The sequence below is a fragment of the Mobula hypostoma genome, chromosome 5, assembly GCF_963921235.1.
Source record: "Mobula hypostoma chromosome 5, sMobHyp1.1, whole genome shotgun sequence".
Lineage (NCBI taxonomy): Eukaryota > Metazoa > Chordata > Chondrichthyes > Myliobatiformes > Myliobatidae > Mobula > Mobula hypostoma.
This window is the reverse complement of record NC_086101.1, coordinates 119,207,658-119,227,727: the sequence shown is the minus strand read 5'-3', so window position 1 is coordinate 119,227,727 and position 20,070 is coordinate 119,207,658. Positions and strand designations below refer to the sequence as shown.

Genomic DNA, 20,070 nt, shown 5'->3' with positions numbered 1-20,070 from the left:
GTGCGTGTGTCTGTGTTTGCGCGCTCGTGTGTATATCTGTATTTACGCACGTGTCTCTGTCCCTGTGCACATATTTGTGTGTTTATGTGTGTCTGAGTGTATTTGACCGTGCCTCCTGTCTGTCTATCTGCGTGTTCGTGTGTGTGTTCCTGTGTTCCCGTCTCCTACGTCCTGCCTCCCCCTCACCCGAGCCGATCGTGGGGGCGGGGGGTTTATCTCACATTCCACACATGAGTGGCCCCCGCCCCCCGCCCGATCGGGGGAGCCTCGCCTGTACCAGGGAGCGCAGTCTCTCCAGTCAGGGTCCGAGATCGGTCGGAGATCGCCATGTCGGAGAGCAGCGCCTGGACCGCGGAGCGAGAACGAGAGGGAGAGGAGCCGCCGGTTGCCGTCCCACCTCCGTACAGCCCCTCGGGGCAGGGCGAGACGCCCCAGCTCCGCACAACGCTGGACTGCTGGGCGTGCGGCGTCCTCATCTCCGCTCACAACCTGCTGGTCGCCCTGCTCAACCTCCTGCTCCTCATCCTCGTCTTCGGAGCCGTGCTGCTCCCCGCCGCCGTCATGGTCTCCTTCGGTCTGCTCTGTCACTCGCAGGTCAGTCACTCCCTCCCTCCTCCCTCCTCCCTCCCAGGTTAGTCACCACCTCCCTCCTCTCTCCCAGGTCAGTCACTACCTCCCTCCCAGGTCAGTCACGACCTCCCTCCTCTCTCCCAGGTCAGTCACTACCTCCCTCCTCCCTCCCAGGTTAGTCACCACCTCCCTCCTCTCTCCCAGGTCAGTCACTCCCTCCCTCCTCACTCCCAGGTCAGTCACTCCCTCCCTCCTCTCTCCCAGGTCTGTCACTACCTCCTTCCTCCCTTCCAGGTCAGTCACTCCCTCCCTCCTCTCTCCCAGGTCAGTCACTCCCTCCCTCCTCTCTCCCAGGTCAGTCACTCCCTCCCTCCTCTCTCCCAGGTCAGTCACTCCCTCCCTCTCTCCCAGGTCAGTCACTCCCTCCCTCCTCTCTCCCAGGTCAGTCACTCCCTCCCTCCACACTCCCAGGTCAGTCACTCCTTCCCTCCTCACTCCCAGATTAGTCACTACCTCCGTCCTCTCTCCCAGATCAGTCACTCCCTCCCTCCTCTCTCCCAGGTCAGTCACTACCTCCCTCCTCACTCCCAGGTCAGTCACTCCTTCCCTCCTCACTCCCAGATTAGTCACTACCTCCGTCCTCTCTCCCAGATCAGTCACTCCCTCCCTCCTCTCTCCCAGGTCAGTCACTCCCTCCCTCCTCACTCCCAGGTCAGTCACTACCTCCCTCCTCTCTCCCAGGTCAGTCACTCCCTCCCTCCTCACTCCCAGGTCAGTCACTCCTTCCCTCCTCACTCCCAGATTAGTCACTACCTCCGTCCTCTCTCCCAGATCAGTCACTCCCTCCCTCCTCTCTCCCAGGTCAGTCACTCCCTCCCTCCTCACTCCCAGATTAGTCACTACCTCCCTCCTCTCTCCCAGGTCAGTCACTCCCTCCCTCCTCTCTCCCAGGTCAGTCACTCCCTCCCTCCTCTCTCCCAGGTCAGTCACTCCCTCCCTCCTCTCTCTCAGGTCTGTCACTACCTCCCTCCGCACTCCCAGGTCTGTCACTACCTCCCTCCGCACTCCCAGGTCAGTCACTCCTTCACTCCTCACTCCCAGATTAGTCACTCCCTTCCTCCTCACTTCCAGGTCAGTCACTGCCTTCCTCCTCTCTCCCAGGTCAGTCACTCCTTCCCTCCTCACTCCCAGATTAGTCACTACCTCCCTCCTCTCTCCCAGGTCAGTCACTCCCTCCCTCCTCTCTCCCAGGTCAGTCACTCCCTCCCTCCTCTCTCCCAGATCTGTCACTACCTCCCTCTGCACTCCCAGGTCTGTCATTACCTCCCTCCTCTCTCCCAGGTCAGTCACTCCCTCCCTCCTCTCTCCCAGGTCAGTCACTCCCTCCCTCCTCTCTCCCAGGTCAGTCACTCCCTCCCTCCTCTCTCCCAGGTCAGTCACTCCCTCCCTCCTCTCTCCCAGGTCAGTCACTCCCTCCCTCCTCTCTCCCAGGTCAGTCACTCCCTCCCTCCTCACTCCCAGGTCAGTCACTCCTTCCCTCCTCACTCCCAGATTAGTCACTACCTCCCTCCTCTCTCCCAGGTCAGTCCCTCCCTCCTCTCTCCCAGGTCAGTCACTCCCTCCCTCCTCTCTCCCAGGTCAGTCACTCCCTCCCTCCTCTCTCCCAGGTCAGTCACTCCCTCCCTCCTCTCTCCCAGGTCAGTCACTCCCTCCCTCCTCTCTCCCAGGTCAGTCACTCCCTCCCTCCTCACTCCCAGGTCAGTCACTCCTTCCCTCCTCACTCCCAGATTAGTCACTACCTCCGTCCTCTCTCCCAGATCAGTCACTCCCTCCCTCCTCTCTCCCAGGTCAGTCACTACCTCCCTCCTCACTCCCAGGTCAGTCACTCCTTCCCTCCTCACTCCCAGATTAGTCACTACCTCCGTCCTCTCTCCCAGATCAGTCACTCCCTCCCTCCTCTCTCCCAGGTCAGTCACTCCCTCCCTCCTCACTCCCAGGTCAGTCACTACCTCCCTCCTCTCTCCCAGGTCAGTCACTCCCTCCCTCCTCACTCCCAGGTCAGTCACTCCTTCCCTCCTCATTCCCAGATTAGTCACTACCTCCGTCCTCTCTCCCAGATCAGTCACTCCCTCCCTCCTCTCTCCCAGGTCAGTCACTCCCTCCCTCCTCACTCCCAGATTAGTCACTACCTCCCTCCTCTCTCCCAGGTCAGTCACTCCCTCCCTCCTCTCTCCCAGGTCAGTCACTCCCTCCCTCCTCTCTCCCAGGTCAGTCACTCCCTCCCTCCTCTCTCCCAGGTCAGTCACTCCCTCCCTCCTCTCTCTCAGGTCTGTCACTACCTCCCTCCGCACTCCCAGGTCAGTCACTCCTTCCCTCCTCACTCCCAGATTAGTCACTCCCTTCCTCCTCACTTCCAGGTCAGTCACTGCCTTCCTCCTCTCTCCCAGGTCAGTCACTCCCTCCCTCCTCACTCCCAGGTCAGTCACTCCTTCCCTCCTCACTCCCAGATTAGTCACTACCTCCCTCCTCTCTCCCAGGTCAGTCACTCCCTCCCTCCTCTCTCCCAGGTCAGTCACTCCCTCCCTCCTCTCTCCCAGGTCAGTCACTACCTCCCTCCTCCCTCCCAGGTCAGTCACTCCCTCCCTCCTCTCTCCCAGGTCAGTCACTACCTCCCTCCTCTCTCCCAGGTCAGTCACTACCTCCCTCCTCCCTCCCAGGTCAGTCACTACCTCCCTCCTCTCTCCCAGGTCAGTCACTACCTCCCTCCTCCCTCCCAGGTCAGTCACTCCCTCCCTCCTCTCTCCCAGGTCAGTCACTACCTCCCTCCTCTCTCCCAGGTCAGTCACTACCTCCCTCCTCCCTCCCAGGTCAGTCACTACCTCCCTCCTCTCTCCCAGGTCAGTCACTCCCTCCCTCCTCTCTCCCAGGTCAGTCACTACCTCCCTCCTCCCTCCCAGGTCAGTCACTCCCTCCCTCCTCTCTCCCAGATCAGTCACTCCCTCCCTCCTCTCTCCCAGGTCAGTCACTCCCTCCCTCCTCTCTCCCAGGTCAGTCACTCCCTCCCTCCTCTCTCCCAGATCTGTCACTACCTCCCTCCGCACTCCCAGGTCTGTCATTACCTCCCTCCGCACTCCCAGGTCAGTCACTCCCACCCTCCGCACTCCCAGGTCAGTCACTCCCTCCCTCCTCACTTCCAGGTCAGTCACTACCTCCCTCCTCTCTCCCAGGTCAGTCACTCCCTCCCTCTTCTCTCCCAGGTCAGTCACTCCCTCCCTCCTCTCTCCCAGGTCAGTCACTCCCTCCCTCCTCACTCCCAGATCAGTCACTGCCTCCCTCCTCTCTCCCAGGTCTGTCACTACCTCCCTCCGCACTCCCAGGTCTGTCACTACCTCCCTCCACTCTCCCAGGTCAGTCACTCCCTCCCTCCTCACTCCCAGATTAGTCACTCCCTCCCTCCTCACTTCCAGATCAGTCACTTCCTTCCTTCTCTCTCCCAGGTCAGTCACTCCCTATCTCCTCACTCCCATGTCAGTCACTCCCTCCCTCCTCTCTCCCAGGTCAGTCACTACCTCCCTCCTCTCTCCCAGGTCAGTCACTACCTCCCTCCTCTCTCCCAGGTCAGTCACTACCTCCCTCCTCTCTCCCAGGTCAGTCACTACCTCCCTCCTCTCTCCCAGGTCAGTCACTACCTCCCCTCCTCTCTCTCTGTCACTCCCAGATCAGTCACTCCCTCCCAATGGTGTATCTAAGGTATGGCGTGTGCCCTGGGTGCCACTGGAAGGGGGTGGTGGCGCCACAGAGCAGTTTCTATTAAAGTCAGACAAGCCATCCTCGGATAGTGAAGAAAGAATTTTCTTCAGATGTATGATCTGTCTTTGATTACCATGGGTGAGAAGCACTAGGATGGCCTTATTTCAGAGCATTGTGTAGGAAGACCATGAAACGTTTCTTCGTGAAGAAGAAGGAAAGTGGAGCTGAAGGACGGAAGAGATGAAAGTTGGAGGTGGAGGAAGCCAAGAAGTCGAGCAAGTTCTTCATGCCCTTTGAAAAGCCCGGAACAAGTAGTTTGACACGTTCCATGGACTTGCCTGCACCTGCTACAAGTTTGTTAGAATTCGAAGGTGGATCAAGTACAAATGCGTCACAAGCCAAGGAGGAACTCAAGTCAGATAAATCCGAGTATGCTGAGATTAAGAGTGAGGCTGCTACATAGAACGTGGACATGACAGGGAGGGAAAGACGAAGGTGATGTTGAGTTTACTGACGAGCTTTTACCTGATGACACTGAACCTGTGAACTGGATGGTGTTAAAGAGCCTCGAACTGTCATACCATAAGTGATTGAATAGCATGACACTGGACTTCTGAAGTTCGACCAGGATACTGGAAAAACAAATCTGACTGACGCATTGAGAACAGAAATTATAAAGCTGGGTTCAGAGTATTTCCAGAACAGTGAGGGGCCTTTCCTACCAACAAATAACTGCTCAATGAACAAAACTTGGTCCAAGAGGAAATTGGGAAATGGTCATGGTGAGGAAGTGACTCTCTCATGGCTGGTCTATTCCCCTTCTAAAAAGTCTGCATTTTGTATCTGTTGTCTTCTCTATTCCCGGTCAGTCCATCAATCCTCATTGGAGCAGGAAAGTGGATTCAACCAGTGGAAAGCACCTGAAAGGATTAGTGTTCATGAAAATGCCAAGAATCATCGGGAATGCTTCACACAGTGGAAAGAAATGGAAAGCAATTTAGCTGGAAATAGAGGAATTATTGACGCGGTATTTCAGTCACAGATTGAGAAGGGAAAGCAGAAGTGGCGTGATAGCTTGACGAGAATTCTTCACTACATAAAACTCCTTGCGACTCAGAACCTGGCTTTGCGAGGACACAGGGAGTCACTTCAGCTAGACAATGACTCCAATGTGGGAAATTTCTTTGGCTTACTGAAACTACTGGCCATCTTTGACCCTGTCATAAAAGAGCACCTCACTCAATTGGAAAGTCGTCCTGGATCCTCGCCTTATCTTTCACCGGTGTCCAGAACGAATTCATCCAGATGATGGCTTCCACCAGAGTGTACTGAGAAGCATTCGTAAAGCCAAGGAGGAGGAGATGGCGACGCGACAGCAGTGCATGTGACCTCTCCGGCGATTGGTATCTGTAATCTGTCAAGTAGGGGACCGTGCACTATTCTGATTTGATGGAGACAGACGTGAGAGCAGGGAGGAACATCTGGAGAAACTTCTGAAATGCCCGCTTCGCTGCCGCTGCTACTGTGTGGTAACCGGAATCTCCAGAGCAGAAGGCCCTGAATCCTTGGCTTTGCTTGTTTCAGTGGCCGGGGCGAGGTCGAAGATGCTCGGCAGAGGATGGCGCTCGGGAGGCTGTATCGGAGCAGCTGGTCGGAGGCTCGAAGTTTTCGGATGGATGGACTCAGTGTCGGCTGTGGTCGGTTGCTTCCAAGGCATCGGCAAGTTGACGGTGCCTGGAGGTTTATGGCAGGGAGTTTCTCCCTTTTGCCGCCTGCTATCGGGGACTCGGGAGACGATCGACTCGGGGACTTTGAGACTATTTTTACCGTGCCCATAGTTTGTTCTTCAAATTATGGTATTGCTTTTCACTGCTGTAACTATATGTTATAATTATGTGGTTCTGTCAGTGTTAGTCTTTGGTTTGTCCTGTTTTCTGTGATATCACTCCGGAGAAACATTGTATCATTTCTTAATGCATGTATGCTTTTGTAAATGACAATAAAAGAGGACTGAGTGTTCTCATAATCTAATCTAATAATACTATTGGCTCATGTTCGACTCGACTCCTGATCAGCCACACCGTGAGCAGATGTCAGAAGTAGTGAGGTTTGTGGAAGTTGATTTTGAGAGGAAAACAGTCCATGTTAGAGAGTCCTTCCTTGGTTTTATCCAGATAAGCCAGAAGGATGCTGAGAGCTTGGTTGAAGACATCTTGAAACAGCTAGAGAAGGACGAAATGGAGCTACAAGATTGTCGGTCACAGTGCTATGACAATGTGATGGCTGGATGCAGAGGTGTTGTTCATCAAAGAATATGTGAGAAAAACAACCTGGCAGTGTTTGTGAATTGCCACAATCACTCACTCAACTTGTTGGGTGTACATGCAGCCAAGCAGGATACAATGATGGTCACATTTTTTGGAACCGTCGAAGCTCTCTACATGTTTTTGTCTCGTTCAACACAGCGCTGGGAAAAACTCAAAAACGCCGTGCCTGTGGTTGTTAAGTCAGAGTCTGAAACCAGGTGGAGTGCAAGGACAGAAGCTGTGAAGCCCATCAACAAGTACCTTGAGGAGATACTTCAGGTTCTCCAGGACATGATAGACAATGAAAACAAGACCAGTGAAACGAGAAGTGACGCAAAGCAGCTGTACAACCGCATGTTGAGTTACGATTTTCTGATCCTGCTAGGATTTTGAAACAAAGTACTGATTCGCATTGACCATATTCAAAAGAAGCTGCAGGATCCTAGCATGAACTTCCACGACACTGCCCTGGATTTGAAAGCCCTCTGAGATCATTTTTATGATGAAAGAGAAGTGTTGGTCAGTGAGTCACTCGAAGGAGTCGGTCTCTGTCAAGAATGGAATATTGAAGTTGAAAGATGTCAGAGACGAGAGAAACGATTGGCTGATGAGAACTGGAGAGACGCTGGGTTAACAGTTAAGGAGAAAATGGAAAGAGTCATGAAGGGAACACTCGACCGTCTTCACAGAGAAATGGACGAAAGGTTTTCTCGTTTGCACGACACTGACACTGGGTTCCTTCTTGATGTCGAGAGATTGTGTTATGGCACCGACAGTAACGACCTAAAGAAGAAGTACGAAAATTTGGGCGAATTGTACAGCTCTGATGTTGATGGACAGCAGCTATATGAAGAACTTTTGGATTGCAGAATGTTGCTGTCAAGGCGGGTCAACATGAAAATATCAAGACTTAAAGAGCTTCTTGAATTTATTGTTCAGTATGGAGATGAGAGCATCTTCCCCAATCTTTGCATTGCTATTCAGATAATGCTACCCATCGCAGTTTCCATCGCCAGCTGTGAGAGACCATTCAGCAAGTTAAAGCTAATACTTTCGTATCTGAGATCCTCCATGGGTCAAGGCAGACTGTAATCTTGCTCTGCTGAGTGTAGAAAGAGAAGAAACTGAAAAAGCTGACTTTGATCACATCATAGACCAATTTGCATCAGTGAAAGCAAGGAAGGTGCAGTTATAATTTTCATGTAGTGCCATAATTTGTTAATTAAAAGATTAACGAGCTTGACTTGTATTTTTGAGCTGATATTATGGTGAAGTTATCTAAAAGATGGGTGTCAGATGTTTGGATGGGGGCGCAATTTCAGTGCTTGCCATAGGCGCTATTTTCTATAAGTATGCCCCTGCTACTCCCCTCCTCTCTCTGTCACTCCCAGGTCAGTCACTGCCCCCCCCCCCACCCACGTCACTTCCAGGTCAGTCACTACCTCCCCTCCTCTCTCCCGGGTCAGTCACTACCTCCTCCTCGCTCTGTCACTCCCAGGTCAGTCACTACCTCCCCTCCTCACTCCCAAGTCAGTCACTCCCTCCCCTCCTCTCTCTCTCACTCGCAAGTTAGTATCTCCCTAGTCATCTTCCCTCATCCCATCACTCCTTCCTTCCTCACACAAGTGAGTAACTCCCTTTTTGCATCTTCAAATCAACGACTCCCTCCCTCCCCTTCCCTTTATCTCTCCTCACCTCCCTCCTCCAACCTCCTACTCTAATTGAAGAAGCTGATGGGTACTAGCTTCTCAGGCTGTCCCCAGGCTATCCCGGGTAATAGATGTTGGTAAACAGTTGTGATTGCAAGGAAGTCTCCTCTGTTCCCAGCTCTTAGTGATGTTTTAATAAATGACTTGGATTAGAAGTGGAAGGGTGGATTAATAAATTTGCAGATGACACAAAGGTTGGTGGGGTTGTGGATAGTGTAGAACATTGACATAGGTTACAATGGGACGTTGACAAGATACAGAGCTGGGCTGAGAAGTGGCAGATGAAGTTTAATCCAGATGAAGGAGTTCTGTGTCTGTCCTGAACAGCCAGCCATCTCCCTTTCCAGATTCTTAAACCATGACCCCTTGTTCTGGACTCCCGAGGGAAACTGTCATAATGTGATCATAACTCCACCACAAATTGTAACTGAGGGCTGACTGCCCTCACTTGGCCGTATCTTCGTAACCCACCATGGCAATGACTTTGACAGTCCCACAACCCCACCCCCGCCCCCACATAGACACACGAAGCCAGCTGAAGAAATTCCTCTTCATCTCAGGAGGATGATTCTTTGTTCTGAGGATGGTCCTGGACTCTCCTATTGATGGAAATATCCTCTCCAGGTCCACTCAACACAGACCTTTCAGTATCCAGTGGGTTTCAAAGAGATCCTCCTCATCCTTCTGATCTGGTTCGACCTCCATGTCCATTCCTCTTCTCCCTATTTCTATCTGGCAGAAGATACAGAAGCCTGAAAACACATACACCAGGCTTAAGGAGAGCTCCTAGCCCACTGTTAAAAAACTTCTAGTCAGATAACTTTTACAATACGAGGGACCCTTGACCTTGGAATTTCGTGATTGTTTGCTGGCACGGCACTTTCTCTGTAATTGTAACACTTTATTCTACACTTTGGTTTTGCTTTTCCCTTGGACTACCTCAATGTACTGATGTTTCCCCTGGACTATCTCAATGTACTGATGTTTCCCTTGGACTATCTCAATGTACTGATGTTTCCCTTGGACTACCTCAATGTACTGATGTTTCCCTTGGACTATCTCAATGTACTGATGTTTCCCCTGGACTATCTCAATGTACTGATGTTTTCCTTTGGACTACCTCAATGTACTGATGTTTCCCCTGGACTACCTCAATGTACTGATGTTTCCCTTGGACTATCTCAATGTACTGATGTTTCCCTTGGACTATCTCAATGTACTGATGTTTCCCCTGGACTACCTCAATGTACTGATGTTTCCCCTGGACTACCTCAATGTACTGATGTTTCCCTTGGACTACCTCAATGTACTGATGTTTCCCCTGGACTACCTCAATGTACTGATGTTTCCCCTGGACTACCTCAATGTACTGATGTTTCCCGTGGACTATCTCAATGTACTGATGTTTCCCTTGGACTACCTCAATGTACTGATGTTTCCCCTGGACTACCTCAATGTACTGATGTTTCCCGTGGACTATCTCAATGTACTGATGTTTCCCCTGGACTACCTCAATGTACTGATGTTTCCCCTGGACTACCTCAATGTACTGATGTTTCCCCTGGACTATCTCAATGTACTGATGTTTCCCCTGGACTACCTCAATGTACTGATGTTTCCCGTGGACTATCTCAATGTACTGATGTTTCCCCTGGACTACCTCAATGTACTGATGTTTCCCCTGGACTATCTCAATGTACTGATGTTTCCCTTGGACTACCTCAATGTACTGATGTTTCCCCTGGACTATCTCAATGTACTGATGTTTCCCTTGGACTACCTCAATGTACTGATGTTTCCCCTGGACTACCTCAATGTACTGATGTTTCCCGTGGACTATCTCAATGTACTGATGTTTCCCCTGGACTACCTCAATGTACTGATGTTTCCCCTGGACTATCTCAATGTACTGATGTTTCCCTTGGACTACCTCAATGTACTGATGTTTCCCCTGGACTATCTCAATGTACTGATGTTTCCCTTGGACTACCTCAATGTACTGATGTTTCCCTTGGACTACCTCAATGTACTGATGTTTCCCCTGGACTATCTCAATGTACTGATGTTTCCCCTGGACTATCTCAATGTACTGATGTTTCCCTTGGACTACCTCAATGTACTGATGTTTCCCTTGGACTACCTCAATGTACTGATGTTTCCCCTGGACTATCTCAATGTACTGATGTTTCCCTTGGACTATCTCAATGTACTGATGTTTCCCTTGGACTACCTCAATGTACTGATGTTTCCCTTGGACTACCTCAATGTACTGATGTTTCCCCTGGACTATCTCAATGTACTGATGTTTCCCCTGGACTATCTCAATGTACTGATGTTTCCCTTGGACTACCTCAATGTACTGATGTTTCCCTTGGAATACCTCAATGTACTGATGTTTCCCCTGGACTATCTCAATGTACTGATGTTTCCCTTGGACTACCTCAATGTACTGATGTTTCCCTTGGACTACCTCAATGTACTGATGTTTCCCCTGGACTATCTCAATGTACTGATGTTTCCCTTGGACTACCTCAATGTACTGATGTTTCCCTTGGACTACCTCAATGTACTGATGTTTCCCCTGGGACTACCTCAATGTACTGATGTTTCCCGTGGACTACCTCAATGTACTGATGTTTCCCCTGGGACTACCTCAATGTACTGATGTTTCCCGTGGACTATCTCAATGTACTGATGTTTCCCCTGGACTACCTCAATGTACTGATGTTTCCCCTGGACTATCTCAATGTACTGATGTTTCCCTTGGACTACCTCAATGTACTGATGTTTCCCCTGGACTATCTCAATGTACTGATGTTTCCCTTGGACTACCTCAATGTACTGATGTTTCCCTTGGACTACCTCAATGTACTGATGTTTCCCTTGGACTACCTCAATGTACTGATGTTTCCCCTGGACTATCTCAATGTACTGATGTTTCCCTTGGACTACCTCAATGTACTGATGTTTCCCTTGGACTACCTCAATGTACTGATGTTTCCCCTGGGACTACCTCAATGTACTGATGTTTCCCGTGGACTACCTCAATGTACTGATGTTTCCCCTGGGACTACCTCAATGTACTGATGTTTCCCGTGGACTATCTCAATGTACTGATGTTTCCCCTGGACTACCTCAATGTACTGATGTTTCCCCTGGACTATCTCAATGTACTGATGTTTCCCTTGGACTACCTCAATGTACTGATGTTTCCCCTGGACTATCTCAATGTACTGATGTTTCCCTTGGACTACCTCAATGTACTGATGTTTCCCTTGGACTACCTCAATGTACTGATGTTTCCCCTGGACTATCTCAATGTATTGATGTTTCCCCTGGACTATCTCAATGTACTGATGTTTCCCTTGGACTACCTCAATGTACTGATGTTTCCCTTGGACTACCTCAATGTACTGATGTTTCCCCTGGACTATCTCAATGTACTGATGTTTCCCTTGGACTATCTCAATGTACTGATGTTTCCCTTGGACTACCTCAATGTACTGATGTTTCCCCTGGACTATCTCAATGTACTGATGTTTCCCCCGGACTATCTCAATGTACTGATGTTTCCCTTGGACTACCTCAATGTACTGATGTTTCCCTTGGACTACCTCAATGTACTGATGTTTCCCCTGGACTATCTCAATGTACTGATGTTTCCCTTGGACTACCTCAATGTACTGATGTTTCCCCTGGACTATCTCAATGTACTGATGTTTCCCTTGGACTACCTCAATGTACTGATGTTTCCCTTGGACTACCTCAATGTACTGATGTTTCCAATGGACTATCTCAATGTACTGATGTTTCCAATGGACTACCTCAATGTACTGATGTTTCCCCTGGACTATCTCAATGTACTGATGTTTCCCCTGGACTATCTCAATGTACTGATGTTTCCCCTGGACTATCTCAATGTACTGATGTTTCCCTTGGACTACCTCAATGTACTGATGTTTCCCTTGGACTACCTCAATGTACTGATGGTTTCCCTGGGACTATCTCAATGTACTGATGTTTCCCCTGGACTATCTCAATGTACTGATGTTTCCCCTGGACTATCTCAATGTACTGATGTTTCCCCTGGACTATCTCAATGTACTGATGTTTCCCTTGGACTACCTCAATGTACTGATGTTTCCCTTGGACTACCTCAATGTACTGATGTTTCCCCTGGACTATCTCAATGTACTGATGTTTCCCCTGGACTATCTCAATGTACTGATGTTTTCCTTTGGACTATCTCAATGTACTGATGTTTTCCTTTGGACTATCTCAATGTACTGATGTTTTCCTTTGGACTACCTCAATGTACTGATGTTTCCCCTGGACTATCTCAATGTACTGATGTTTCCCTTGGACTACCTCAATGTACTGATGTTTCCCTTGGACTACCTCAATGTACTGATGGTTTCCCTGGGACTATCTCAATGTACTGATGTTTCCCCTGGACTATCTCAATGTACTGATGTTTCCCCTGGACTATCTCAATGTACTGATGTTTCCCGTGGACTACCTCAATGTACTGATGTTTCCCCTGGGACTACCTCAATGTACTGATGTTTCCCGTGGACTATCTCAATGTACTGATGTTTCCCCTGGACTACCTCAATGTACTGATGTTTCCCCTGGACTACCTCAATGTACTGATGTTTCCCTTGGACTACCTCAATGTACTGATGTTTCCCCTGGACTATCTCAATGTACTGATGTTTCCCTTGGACTACCTCAATGTACTGATGTTTCCCTTGGACTACCTCAATGTACTGATGTTTCCCCTGGACTATCTCAATGTACTGATGTTTCCCCTGGACTATCTCAATGTACTGATGTTTCCCTTGGACTACCTCAATGTACTGATGTTTCCCTTGGACTACCTCAATGTACTGATGTTTCCCCTGGACTATCTCAATGTACTGATGTTTCCCTTGGACTATCTCAATGTACTGATGTTTCCCTTGGACTACCTCAATGTACTGATGTTTCCCTTGGACTACCTCAATGTACTGATGTTTCCCCTGGACTATCTCAATGTACTGATGTTTCCCCTGGACTATCTCAATGTACTGATGTTTCCCTTGGACTACCTCAATGTACTGATGTTTCCCTTGGACTACCTCAATGTACTGATGTTTCCCCTGGACTATCTCAATGTACTGATGTTTCCCTTGGACTACCTCAATGTACTGATGTTTCCCTTGGACTACCTCAATGTACTGATGTTTCCCCTGGACTATCTCAATGTACTGATGTTTCCCTTGGACTACCTCAATGTACTGATGTTTCCCTTGGACTACCTCAATGTACTGATGTTTCCAATGGACTATCTCAATGTACTGATGTTTCCAATGGACTACCTCAATGTACTGATGTTTCCCCTGGACTATCTCAATGTACTGATGTTTCCCCTGGACTATCTCAATGTACTGATGTTTCCCCTGGACTATCTCAATGTACTGATGTTTCCCTTGGACTACCTCAATGTACTGATGTTTCCCTTGGACTACCTCAATGTACTGATGGTTTCCCTGGGACTATCTCAATGTACTGATGTTTCCCCTGGACTATCTCAATGTACTGATGTTTCCCCTGGACTATCTCAATGTACTGATGTTTCCCTTGGACTACCTCAATGTACTGATGTTTCCCTTGGACTACCTCAATGTACTGATGTTTCCCCTGGACTATCTCAATGTACTGATGTTTCCCCTGGACTATCTCAATGTACTGATGTTTTCCTTTGGACTATCTCAATGTACTGATGTTTTCCTTTGGACTATCTCAATGTACTGATGTTTTCCTTTGGACTACCTCAATGTACTGATGTTTCCCCTGGACTATCTCAATGTACTGATGTTTCCCCTGGACTATCTCAATGTACTGATGTTTTCCTTTGGACTATCTCAATGTACTGATGTTTTCCTTTGGACTACCTCAATGTACTGATGTTTCCCCTGGACTATCTCAATGTACTGATGTTTTCCTTTGGACTATCTCAATGTACTGATGGTTTCCCTGGGACCATCTCAATGTACTGATGTTTCCCCTGGACCATCTCAATGCACTGATGTTTTCCTTTGGACTATCTTAATGTACTGATGTTTCCCCTGCACTATCTCAATGTACTGATGATTTCCAATGGACTATCTCAATGTACTGATGCTTTGAAATGGTCTAGTAGTACAGGTAGTACAAGTCATTTCATTGATAAAACCCTGTCATATGGCTTGGGCAATCATGATTGTTCTTTGCAAATTCTTCTATAGAAGTGGTTGCCATTGCCTTCTTCTGGGCAGTGTCTGTACAAGACGGGTGACCCCTGCCATTATCAATACTCTTCAGAGATTGTCTGCCTGATGTCAGTGGCCACGTAACCAGGACTTGTGATGTACACCGACTGTTCATACGACCATCCGCCACCTGCTCCCATGGTTTCACGTCACCCTGAATTTTGGGTGGGGGGTGGTGGTTTGGGTGGGCTGAGCAGGTGCTACACCTTCCCCAAGGGTGACCTGCAGGCTAGCAGAGGGAAGAAGTGCCTTACACCCCCTTGGAGATGTGTACTTTCACCCATATCAAATCATTACACAGTGCATCAAGATTGAACAAGGTAAAGGAATAACATAATGCAGATTAAAGTGTAACAGCTTAAGAGAAAGTGCAGTTGAGGTCGACAATAGGAACCAAAGACACTATGTGGTACATTGTGAAGTCAAGAATCCATTGTATCTTACAATAGTCTTATTACAGTGGGCTAGAAGCTGTCCGTGAACCTGGTGGTACGTGTTGTCAGGCGCTTGTATCTTCTGCCCGATGGGAAAGGGGAGGGAGTGAGGTGCTGGGGTTTTTGATTACATTTACTGCTTTACTGAGATGTGTGGACAGTCAGTAGCTGTCACGGCCCTTCGAGGCAGAAGAGCCCTGAGACAATAGTGAGCTGGTTCCATTTCAATCCCCTGCAGGTCCTGCACTCGCCGCCCGCCCGCTGTCTGGAGATCCTGGGTGACGGCAGCTCCACAGCCCTGATGGTGGTGGGCTTCATGCTGGTGACGCCCCTGGGAGTCCTCGCCCTTGCTGCCTACTGCCGCCTCGCTCGGCACCTCCAGCTCGGCCTCTGCTTCGTCCCCTACAGCAAGGCCGTCTACCGGAACCTTCCAGCCGCACACTACCGGGCCAGGGGGGTGTGCTGCCTCCAGGGGGCCCAGGAGGCGGGCAAAGTCTGGGTCTAGGGGGCAGCGTAGGGGGCGAGAGGCAGGCAAGGTCTGGGTCTAGGGGGCAGCATAGGGGGCGAGAGGCGGGCAAAGTCTTGGTCTAAGGGGTGAGAGGCGGGGCGGGGAAGAGGGTGACAGGGCAGTCAGTGACTCTGGGGAAGAGGTTGGGGAGTCTTGACGGACCCCTATCCCCTTGGTGGGGAGGGACTACAGGACATCCTTACTCCTCCGGCTGGATACTCGACTCCAGGAGGCTTCACACCCAACCCCCTCATCAGAGCCGGCGGTTTCCCCTCACTGACTTGCATGGGGGGCTGGGGGGAGGAAAAGGTTCACTGCGTTAACAAATAGGACTGGTGGGTGGGGCTGAAATTCCCTCCCATCCCTTCATAACCAATCATAGATTCAAAGGTTCATTTATTATCAAAGTATACACCTCTGAAATCTTTCTCCAGATAGCCACAAAGCCAGGAAAGAAAAGAATGACAGCAGAAGCATCAATCCCCTCCCCCAAAATTCCCCTCCCCACACAAAAAACACGGAACCGGCACACAACCCTCAAATCCCCCCTCACACATAAAAGAACGAGAAGGATTGGGCGAAAAACACAGAATATAAAAAAACTACAAGACTGAAAAAAGTGCAAGTTCTTATCCAAAAAGCAGAAAGCTTGGGTGACATTGTCCGGGCACAGCAGCACCCCTTTCCCCCTCCGTAGCAGAGCGATCCCCCAGCGATCAAAAGGCAGTCTGCCCACTCTCAACATCAGAGCGATCCCCCAGCGATCAAAAGGCAGTGGTCCAGTGCTCACCTTCTGCACTTGCCTCGGTGTCCACTCAGCCTGACGTTCCCAATAGAGAGGCTCAGCAGATAGTCCTAACCCAACGCCATAACTTGTTCCAGCTGTCAGTCATTTCAATCCCCTCCTCAGTCCCATCCAACAATTTTCAACCTTCCAACCTCAGCCTTCTCCTCCATGGAGTCATACATTAAGAAACAGGCCCTTCAGCCCAAAGCATCCATGCTGACCAACCTAAGCGGGTTCCATTTGCTCTGGTGAAGCTGAAGAACTAGAGGAAGAGAACCTCGTACCCCTCACTAGGGGGTCTACATTCTGACGGCATGAATGTTGAATACACCAATTTAAAGGTAACCTGCCAGAGAAGGCCACTCAGCCAATCATTACTGTCACCTAGACCATCGGATCATCAGCAGCCCATTGAGTCTGCTCGCCAGTCAACCACGGCCAATTTCTTTTCTCTCCCACCTTCTCCCCGTAAGCCTTAACCCTCTTACCAGTCAAGAACCTATCAATCTGTGCCTTAAATTCCACCAGTGCCTTGGCCTCGATGGCTCTCTGTGTCAGCGAATTTCAGGGATTCACCACTCTCTGGTTAAAGAAATTCCTCCCCATCTCCATTCCAAATGGATGTCCTTGTATTCTGAGGCTGTGCGTTCTGGTCCTGGACTCACCCACGCTAGGAAACATCCTTTCTACGTCCACTCTATCTAGGCCTTACAACATTCGATAGGTTTCAATGAAGTTTGGCCCTTCCCCCCATTCTTCTGAATTCCAGTGAGTACAGGCCCAGAGCCGTCAAATGCTCCTGGTTTATTAAACCCTTCATTTCCGTGTGGCTCCTCTGGACCATCTCCAGCGGTAGCACATCTTTCCTCAGGTACAGGGCACAAAACTGCCGGCAATATTCCAAATGCAATCTGACCCATGCCTTATAGAGCCTCAGTGTTACATTCTTGCCTTTGTGTTCTAGTCCTCTGGGAATGAATGCCAAGATTGCATCTCCGATATCTGAACTCCCTCCACATTTAGAAAATAGCCTACCTTTTATTCCTCTGTCCAAAGTGAATAACTCAACACTTCCCGACGCTGAATTCCATCTGCCACTTCCTCACCCCCAGTTGCAACCTGTGTAACCCTACAGACTCCCTGTCTCTGCCACACGACCTGTCCCCTCCCCCATTTTGGTGTCCTCTGCAAACGTGGCCATCGTTCCCTCGTGATGATCATTCCGTTGTTGACTGGGGTTGTGGCTGTACCTCAGCCTACCTTCCCTCCTTCTCCCCACGAACCCCGATCACATCACTGACGAGAAGTCCACCTCAGGCGTAGATGTGGGATTCTGATCTCTGAGGAGTACAACCTTCGCAGAGAAGAAGACTTTCTTTGTAGAATCTTGAACAGTACAGAACAGAACAGGCCACTCGGCCCACAATGTTGTGCTGAACCAGCTAAATAGCAAATCAAAAACACCCAAACACTAATCCCTCCTACTTACACCATGTCCATCCCTCCATCCTCCTTACAACCATGTGCCTATTTAAATATCTCTCAAAAGCCTTGTATATATTTCCCTCTAGCACCATTCCAGGCATTCACCGCTCTCCGAGTAAAAAACTTACCCCTCTCATCCCCCTTGAACCCACTCCCTCTCACCTTCAATGCATGTCCTCTGGGATCAGACATTCCAACCCCGGGAAACTGGCACTGTCTGTCCACTCTATATATGCTTTTCATAATCCTATAAACCCCTATCTGATCTCCACTCAGTTTATCCAGCCTCTCATGACAGCACACGCCCTCTAAACCAGGCAGGGTCCTGGTAAACCTCTTCTGCACCCTCTCCAAAGCCTCAACACCCTTCCTGTAGACGGTGCTCTCTCATTCAGAGGCCCTGCCTCTCCCAGAAGAAGAGAACTCTTTCAACACTCATCTTCCACCGTCCACTGACACCACCTTTCACTCGTCTGTACTCGACTGAGTAGAAGAATTCACCAATTTAACCTTTTCCCATACACAGATCCACCACACCGAGGAACATCCCAGCGAATTTTCCTGGGCTGCTTGCAGAAACCCACGATCTTTTGTAATGCACTGGGAGCAAGATAAATTATTTAAAAATTCAAAGTCAATTGTCGTGTGTTTTTGTGTTCCAGCTGCGAGCACCACCCACCAAACTAACGTTTTCTCCCACTTTGCATTCTGTGGAAGGCAACGCTGTGACGATCCCCCAAGGAAGCCTTTAAAACGATAAAAGGAGACAAGAGTTAAACTGGAGTTTATTGTCTAGTCACAGTGAAAAACTTACTAGTAGTAGCATCATAGGTGCAGAGCAACAGATACCCGAAACTGTTGCTCAGGTGATGGGACACAAGGGTTAGAGGTCATAGTGTACACTCATTTAACATTGAAATTAAAGCTTTGGTTAAGTTTAATTTGATTAAACCATCCTCATTCTTCACTCTGTCACTTCTCTGTCCCTCTCCTGGGACTGAGATGGGACAGTGTAGAGGGAGCTTCACTCTGTGTCTGACCCTGGGAGTGCGTGAAGGGACGGTGTAGAGGGAGCTTCACTCTGTGTCTGACCCTGGGAGTGTGTGATGGGACGGTGTAGTGGGAGCTTCACTCTGTGTCTGACCCCGGGAGTGCGTGAAGGGACGGTGTAGAGGGAGCTTCACTCTGTATCTGACCCTGGGAGTGTGTGATGGGACGGTGTAGTGGGAGCTTTGCTCTGCGTCTGACCCCGGGAGTGCGTGATGGGACGGTGTAGAGGGAGCTTCACTCTGTGTCTGACCCTGGGAGTGTGTGATGGGACGGTGTAGAGGGAGCTTCACTCTGTGTCTGACCCTGGGAGTGTGTGATGGGACGGTGTAGCGGGAGCTTCACTCTGTGTCTGACCCTGGGAGTGTGTGATGGGACGGTGTAGCGGGAGCTTCACTCTGTGTCTGACCCTGGGAGTGCGTGAAGGGACGGTGTAGCGGGAGCTTCGCTCTGTGTCTGACCCCGGGAGTGCGTGAAGGGACGGTGTAGTGGGAGCTTCGCTCTGCGTCTGACCCCGGGAGTGCGTGAAGGGACGGTGTAGCGGGAGCTTCGCTCTGCGTCTGACCCCGGGAGTGCGCGATGGGACGGTGTAGAGGGAGCTTCACTCTGTGTCTGACCCTGTGATGACCCTGCCCTACGAATATGTAATGTTCAGCTCAGCTCAAGAAGCAGAGTAATTTCTTCCCAACAATCAAATCATATTTTTACAGGAATAGATTTTATTCATTTTAGATTATGAGAACACTCAGTCCTCTTTTATTGTCATTGAGAAATGCATACACGCATTAAGAAATGATACAATGTTTCTCCGGAGTGATATCACAGAAAACAGGATAAACCAAAGACTAACACTGACAGAACCACATAATTATAACATATAGTTACAGCAGTGCAAAGCAATACCATAATTTGATGAAGAACAGACCATGGGCACAGTAAAAAAAAAAGTCTCAAAGTCCCGAGTCGATCGACTCCCGAGTCCCCGATAGCAGGCGGCAAAAGGGAGAAACTCCCTGCCATAAACCTCCAGGCACCGTCAACTTGCTGATTCCTTGGAAGCAGCCGTCTCTGAGTCCATCCGTCTGAAAACTTCGAGCTTCCGACCAGCCCCTCTGATACAGCCTCCTGAGCGTCATCCTCTGCCGAGCGCCTTCGACCTCTCCCCGGCCGCTGAAGCATGC

General features: G+C 49.8%; 1 protein-coding gene across 1 annotated transcript; it reads left to right on the top strand.

The window, feature by feature from the left end:
- The first annotated feature begins 264 nt into the window (after nt 1-264).
- LOC134346280 (transmembrane protein 88-like) lies at nt 265-15,603 on the top strand. The gene is made up of 2 exons (XM_063047626.1): nt 265-594; nt 15,301-15,603. Exons 1-2 carry the CDS (start codon nt 328-330, stop codon nt 15,565-15,567), a joined length of 534 nt encoding a protein of 177 aa, XP_062903696.1. The 5' UTR covers nt 265-327; the 3' UTR covers nt 15,568-15,603.
- The last annotated feature ends 4,467 nt before the right edge of the window (nt 15,604-20,070 follow it).

Bases quoted from the DNA above. Each gene is read 5' to 3' on its own strand.
- LOC134346280 (XM_063047626.1), top strand. From the start codon at position 328: ATGTCGGAGAGCAGCGCCTGGACCGCGGAGCGAGAACGAGAGGGAGAG. The intron at 595-15,300 runs GTCAGTCACTCC...AATCCCCTGCAG, and splicing joins GTCTGCTCTGTCACTCGCAG to GTCCTGCACTCGCCGCCCGC.